This window comes from Capricornis sumatraensis, chromosome 3 (assembly GCF_032405125.1).
Source record: "Capricornis sumatraensis isolate serow.1 chromosome 3, serow.2, whole genome shotgun sequence".
Taxonomy (NCBI): domain Eukaryota; kingdom Metazoa; phylum Chordata; class Mammalia; order Artiodactyla; family Bovidae; genus Capricornis; species Capricornis sumatraensis.
This window is the reverse complement of record NC_091071.1, coordinates 164002116-164009411: the sequence shown is the minus strand read 5'-3', so window position 1 is coordinate 164009411 and position 7296 is coordinate 164002116. Positions and strand designations below refer to the sequence as shown.

At 59.4% G+C, this 7296-nt stretch overlaps 1 protein-coding gene across 2 annotated transcripts; it reads right to left on the bottom strand.

The window, feature by feature from the left end:
- Positions 1 to 1863: 1863 nt before the first annotated feature.
- Positions 1864 to 6892, bottom strand: PTMA (prothymosin alpha). 2 transcript variants are annotated; one of them, XM_068967188.1, is made up of 5 exons: positions 6664 to 6892; positions 3771 to 3842; positions 3416 to 3512; positions 2854 to 2927; positions 1864 to 2606 (listed from the first exon to the last, which is right to left on the bottom strand). In XM_068967188.1, exons 1-5 carry the CDS (start codon positions 6706 to 6708, stop codon positions 2559 to 2561), a joined length of 336 nt encoding a protein of 111 aa, XP_068823289.1. In that variant the 5' UTR covers positions 6709 to 6892; the 3' UTR covers positions 1864 to 2558. The 2 variants fall into 2 exon arrangements, with proteins under 2 accessions (XP_068823289.1, XP_068823290.1); XM_068967189.1 differs by having other exon boundaries at positions 3416 to 3509; positions 6664 to 6891.
- Positions 6893 to 7296: the final 404 nt, after the last annotated feature.

Here is a 7296-nt window from a genome sequence, read left to right as displayed (position 1 = left end):
CCGCTGTGGACCCCTCACACCACACACGAGGCTCCGCTGTGGACCCTGCCACACCACACACGAGGCTCCGCTGTGGACCCCTCACACCACACACGAGGCTCCGCTGTGGACCCTGCCACACCACACACGAGGCTCCGCTGTGGACCCCTCACACCACACACGAGGCTCCGCTGTGGACCCTGCCACACCACACACGAGGCTCCGCTGTGGACCCCTCACACCACACACACGAGGCTCGTCTGTAGACACCCCACACCACATACAAGGCTCTGCTGAGGACCCCTCACACCACACACGAGGCTCCACTGTGGATACCCCACACCACACACACGAGGCTCCTCTGTGGACCCCTCACACCACACACGAGGCTCCGCTGTGGACCCCTCACACCACACACACGAGGTTCGTCTGTAGACACCCCACACCACACACACGAGGCTCCGCTGTGGACCCCTCACACTACACACACGAGGCTCAGCTGTGGACCCCTCACACTACACACAATGTTCCGCTGTGGACCCCACCACACCACACACACACACCCAAGGCTCCGCTGTGAACATCCCCCACCACACACACACATGAAGCTCTGGTGTGGACACCACCCACATCACACACGAGGCTCCACTGTGGACCCCCTCACACCACACACACACACACACAAAAGGCTCTGGTGTGGACACCCCAAATCACACACACGAGGCTCCAGAGTGGACCCCTCACACCACACATGAGGCTCCTCTGGACCCTCCCCCACCACACAGGAGGCTCCGCTGTGGACACCCCACACCACACACACGAGGCTCCGCTTTGGCCACCTCACATCACACACGAGGCTCTGCTGTGGACACCCTACATCACTCACGAGGCTCCTCTGTGGACCCTCACACCACACATATGAAGCTCATCTGTAGACCCCAGAAGGTTCTTAGAGAGCTCCTCACCACTCTGAAAATTCCAAGCAGCTCACATATCACCCCTTACTGTGCTGAAGGGGCAGGGTGTCTCTCCCCCAACCGAGGTATTTGTTTCTTCTGGAGATCGGAGTTGTGAATAAGTGCAAGGTTGGTAAGGAATCTGCCTGCAATGCAGGAGACCCAGGTTCAGTCCCTGGGTCCAGAAGGTCCCCTAGACAAGAAAATGGCAACCTACTCCAGTATTCTTACCTGGGAAATCCCATGGACAGAGTAGCCTCGCAGGCTACAATCTACAGGGTCCCAATGGTCAGACTTAGCTCTTAGTGACTAAACCTAGGCTGCATTAGTATCCTGGAACGTCTGTCCTAAGAGACCAGAAGGTGCCACGTGTCACCACGAGGGGGAGCCATTCAGTGGCCAGGATAATCCAGTGAGGCCTTTGAGGTGAAGGGCACAGCTAGCAGCTGTCCCACAGGGAGGTGGCATCTCTGGGATCTTTGGCCCTGAGTTTTCACTTGGGCCTGGACAACCCCCTACCCCACCTCCTGGATCCAGAGGGCAGCCCCGCATGTAGCTTGTTCCCCCAGCCTATAGAGGTGTCGGCAGATTTCTAATGAAACTGGGTTAAACAACTTCAGTGAAGATGGTCTCACTACAATCCTAGGAAGGATGAAGCTGGTAAGTGGCTCCCCCTTCAGCCCATAGCTCTATAGTGCTCCATCATGTCCCCATTAGCCAGTTGCAGCTCAGTACTTGACTACAGGATGGCCACCCACCAGACCCTGGTGCCAAGGGGCACACCTCCCCCAACTGAGGTCTCCAACCCACTGTCCCCAGGAAGGACAGCAGGTTCCAGATCTTCCCCTCTTCTTGCCCCTGCCCCTCTGGAAAAAGCCTAAAGAAACCAAAACAGAAAAACCAGGCCTGAGACAGCTTTGTTAGAACAACTCAGCAAAATAAAATTCCGGTTTATTGTTGGACAACATTGTTTCACACATACATCAAACAGGCCAAAAAAATAAACAGCAACTTCATAGACAAAAAAAGGAAAAAAAAGAAACCTTTTATCTTTGGCCTTTTTAACCATCTCATACAAACCAACTACTTATAGTACAGCTAAGTACATACACAAAAAAAGTTACTGGAATGCTCGGAATAAGATTGTTTTTTTTTGTTGTTGTTTTTGCTTTTTTTACAAGGTTTTTTTTCTCCTTTGAGATTATAATGAACATGGTCACACCACAAGTAAAGTCAGAGTAGGACAGAGAACGCTCCGAAGGCTGGTTTGGTCATCCGAGATCATTAAAAATGGCTGACCCCTAACAATATGTACAAAAATATAAAATGTAAATAAAAAATACAAACAAATTTTCCTTTTTAAAGTACTTTAAGAAAAAAAGCAGGGCCTTGGAAGTTTTGGTTCTTTCTTTTTTCCTCCCCTGTTGCAAATTCACGTTGTGGTTTTGGTTGGGTGGTGGAGAGCGCTGTCGTCTGTGGGTGGCGCTGCCCGCCAGGGGCGGGCGGGCGGGCCTCTCTACTCGAAGGTGACCACGTTTAGATTCTGAGACGGGAAGTGGAGGGTGAATAGGTCACGGTGGCCTTTTTTTTTTTTTTTAAGTTTAACTTTTCCTTTTTTGCTGTCTAGTCATCCTCATCAGTCTTCTGCTTCTTGGTATCCACATCGTCATCCTGGGAAGGGAAGGATTGTCAAGGCCTATTCCAATCCCCTGGGCCCACCCACCCACTGGCTGAGCTCCTAAGGGCCAAACTAAAACCAGGCATGCGCGGTTCCATAGGGCCCCTGTTCCCACTCCAGCTCAAGAGGAGAAGGACCACACACCGCATCTTATAACCACTTTTAAGTTCCATCAAGCCCTCCAGTGTTAGTGTCTCAGATCCCAGCCCTCTGGCCCAACTCAAGCCAGACCAGACCCACCTCGTCATCTTCAGCTGCCCGTTTGCCCGTAGCTGCCTCAGCCTCCTCATCTTCATCTCCGTCCTCTTCCTCACCTGGTGAGAACAAAGCCCAGGTAAACCGCTCTGCCTTCCTCAACTAACCGGGCACAGTGGGACTCTCCCACTCAGTGGCAGGCAGCAACAGGTAGGGTTGGGGGGTGGACACGATGACAGGAAAACTGCAGCTCCTTGGGCAATCTCCAGCAACAGAGTAACCAGGGTTGAGTGCCGCTGAGCCATCTCTGCTGCCTAACAAACTGGGCAGTCACTGCACCCACACTGCCCATCACGGGCAGCTTGTCATCAGAGGTAAGACCCAAGCGAAACCAGAGAAGCCCCACCAACCAACTGATCAGGGCATGGAGGGCACTCTCCAGTGGGCGTTGAGTGTGGTGCTAGGGGCACAGCCCCACAGGCTGGCTCTGTGGCTACAAGCCCAGTTGGAGGTGGTGCCTTGGACCTGCCACCCCCCCCAGGAAGACCCCAGTCCCTCCCCATCTGCTAGGAAGACCAGAAGGTACTAGAGGAACAAAGCTACTCACCATCACCTTCCTCCTCCTCCTCCTCTTCCTCCCCACCTTCCTCCTCTTCTTCGTCTACCTCGTTGTCAGCCTCCTGCTCCCCATTTTCCTCATTCTCCTCGACAGAAAGCAGAGCAGCTTGTTGATGAGGACAGAACATCACTCTGCCCCCAACATCACTTCTTCCAGACCCTACCCTGGGCTTCTACAGACCAGACCCCCAGAGAGATGCCCCCTGAAGTTCCAGCCAGAGATCCCAGTACAGAACTGGCTAAGGCCTCGGCCCCCCGCCCGACCCTTGATTAAGCCCAAAGTCTTAAGTAAGAACTCCAGGCCAGGAGCTGCCGGGGGGGTCATGACCACAACAGACACTCACAGCATTCCCATTGGCAGGTGCCTCTCTCCCATTCTCCGCCTCCTCCACAACTTCCTTCTTCTCCTTTAAGTCCTTCAAAAAGGAAAAGGGAACCAGTAAGTCTTCTGAGTAGCCTAGGGCTGGCAAAGGGGCCCGAATCTACAGGTAGGAGGGATTCAGTGCCAATCCTGATGTCCCAAGTAACAAGCTTGAAGTTGCAGGTGGGAGAGAGCAAAGAATACTGAGTGTCTGTGGCTGGGATCTCATCCTACTTCTCTACTCTTAAAAACACACACATTTTTAAAAACGGATCCAGGACAGCGGTTCCCACCGCACCTTTACTCATGCTTCTTAGGAAACAAGCCATGTGGCACCACAGACCGAAACCTGTCTGGCCGGGCAGACGAGCCCGGGAACACTTCACTCACACTCTCTCATCACAGAGTTGTTTCCAACCAGAGAGCTCCGCCTCTCACAAATCCTTCTTGGAAGACAGCAGGTATGTGCCATAAATAAATAAGGCAATGGGGGAGGGCCCTGACACTGAGGGAGGATTCCCGTGGGTGGACTAGCCTGGGAAGGGAATGGGAGGGAACTAACTGGCAAAACTGGGGAAGCCGCTTCTCCAGCCAGAGGCCCCGCAGCCGAGCTCGAGCTCGGAGCCCACGATCTGGCAAGCGCAGGGCTTTCTTTGAAGGCACCAGAATCCCACCGATCCCTCCGTAAGCCACAGCCATCCCAGGAGGAGGCAGACCACAGCCCTGGACTTGGGCACCGGCTCAGGCGACACACTCCTGGGCCCGAGTAGGGCCTTGCTGCACTCAGGCGCTCAGTCCCTGAAATTTGGCAGTTGGGAGAGCCAAAATGTCCCTCCGTGGCTCTCTCGCCCGTCCGAGGGCCAGCTCGGTGTCCGTCAGGCCGCGCCTCCCACGAGCCCCAAGGGGCAGCGCCGCCGCGGGCACCCCGCTGCCCCGTAATTTTTCCCATCCAGTGCAGCACACTGCCGCCAACACAAACAGGCTCGAGCAGCCCGGGAACTGGAGGCCGCTAGGACGCCTTCCGGTGAAGGGCCCCGGGACACCTGCCGGCCGCATCCTCCTGGTGCTCCCTGTCCTACACGGCGCGGACCCGGCACCGCCCGCTCCCGCCCCCTGGCGGCCGGAGCCCCGGGGAGTTGTGGGGGCGGGGAGGTCGTGGCGCGCAGGCGCGCACCCCCGCCCGGCGGGCTTTGCGCGCGGGCCTCTGCACGCACCGCGCGCGCGGAGCACGTGGCCCCGGGGCCTCCGAGTGCGCCCCTGACCCTGGAAACCTGGCGCCCGCTGGCTGCACTGGCACCGCCGGGCGCGCGCCAGTTGGTCTCCAGTCTTTCTGGGCCTCTGGGCGCCCCCGCCGCCTCCCCTCGCAGGCCTAGATGCGCGGGCCTACGTCTCTGTATTTGGCGGGCAAAGTCCCGCGGGAGGCCGCCACGAAGTCCGCGGGGCTTTAGCAGTCCCGTAGCCCGAGGCCTTCGGAGACGCATTCCACAGGGGCATTTAGGGCTCCTAGCGGGAAATCACCTTGGGGGAAAAGCGAACCCCCGCGCTGGGAAGGGCTGACCCTCTCCTTCAAACTAGTTCCCTGGCTGGACCCAGAGAGGACCGGAGGGAGCCCCGGCGGAGATCCGTGTCCCAAGCCCCGCTCCTCTCGGGGAGTCGCCCCTGGGAAAGAACCAGGGGTGACTCCAGGGGCACAGGGGTTAAGGAGACGCCAAGGTGACTCGCGCCTGTCTCCGCAGGGGCACGAATAAGGACCAAAAGATTAAAAAAAAGCGGTTCCTCCTTAAAGCGCCGTGCTCCCGCCAAGGGCGGAGACACTCCCCAGGGCAGGGAGCGGGACCGACACGGCGCGCAGGAGCGGAGCTGCGCCAAACGCGCAGGATCTCAAAACCGAGGGCAGTGAATCCGCATCACCGGGCCTCAACAGCCCCCGGCGCGCGGCTCGGCCCGCAAGAAGGTAGTCGGGGCCGCAGCTTTTGTTCGCCCGCGTAGTCCCCGAAGCAGCCGCACACTCGGTGCCCCCGGGCAGCCGCGAGGGGCGCCCATCGTCGCCCCGGCGCGCCGATCCTTCACTTTCCGTTTCCTCCCCTCAGGCGCGTGGGCTCGCCGCCTCCTCAGCGATGCCTGGTACCGCTGGTGAATTACTGTGGCGGGGCGGCTGCTCCTGGCACACTCCTCCACACCGTGGGAAACCCACCTCCCCTCCCCGAGGGCAGCCAGAGCGGAGGAGACCTTCACACCTCCGCGGGAAGACAACCTACACCGCGGCCCCGCCGCCCCACTCCGCCTTATCGGAGCCTAGTCCAGATAAACCTCTTCGGATCCACTACAAGGCGCGAAAACTCGGCCGCCCGGCGCCTAACAAAGAGCAGCGCCGCGGACGGGCGCTCGCCACGGAGCCGCCACTTCCCACAGCCGGTCCGCGCCCGCACACGCGGGCCCCCCCAACGCCGGCAGTTCCGATTCCAAAAGCGCTCCAGTTTCAAAGTTATCTCAGCGCGCCCCGTGGGCCGACGACCCCCTAGCCTGGCCCCTATCCTCCGGCCGCCACTACTGAGAGTCACAAACAAGTTTCGGGAGCCCGTGCAGCAGCCTCCCCTCGAGCCTGTTGGCCTCCGCACTCGCATCTCCGGGTCCCTGAGGGCCCTCAGGTCACTCCCGGATGGCCATCACGTTTGCCCACGGCGCTTCCCGCCCCCTCCCCCGCACGCGCACAAAGAGTGGGCTACCTAGTAACCTAGGCCGGGAGCGGGCGGGCTCCGCAGCGAATGGGAGTAACAGCGGGCTCGGGGCAGAGCCGGGTGCGGCGCGCTAAACACCGCTCCGGCAGTAGCGGCGCGCGGACCCCAAAAGGGCGGGCGGGCGGCGTCTAACCTCACCTTGGTGGTGATCTCGGAGCTGGTGTCCACGGCCGCGTCTGACATGATGGGGCACTCCGGTGATCCGATGCAACGGACTGAGAAGAAAAGCGGGAGTTCGAGGACTCTGGCGGTAAAGCTGCCGGAGTCCGCGGCGGCGGAGATGGCGCGCGGCGGAGGTGGCTGCGGCGATCGGGGAAGCCGGAGACAGGAACAATGCAAAGATGGCTTTTCAGAGCAGCCAGTGGGGAACTCACGCGGCGCCAGAACCTTTAATATAGATTAGTGGGCGGCGCTCGTCCTCCTTTGCCCGAACGCCATTGGCTTCGGGCTGGGAGCGGGCGCTCGCTCATTGGCTCGATTCCGAACAATGGGCAAGCATGCTTAAAGCGGCAGTGCCTTGGTGCGTCCGTGCTGCGCAGTCGCCGGCCGCCCTGTCATTCGGGGTCTGAGTTTGCCGGGTGTCGGCCGCCCGACGCCGCGGGGGGAGGGGCGCGCGCTCGCTCTCAGGGCGCGCGCTCCCGCCGCTGTTTTGCTCGGTGCTGCTGACGCAGAAAGCCAAAGCGCGGCAAAGCTGCCCGCCCAGCCCCCACCTTCCCCCTACTCCGTCCTCACTCCTGCCCGCGGATGCTCGGAAGGAGGGGGGTAGGGAAG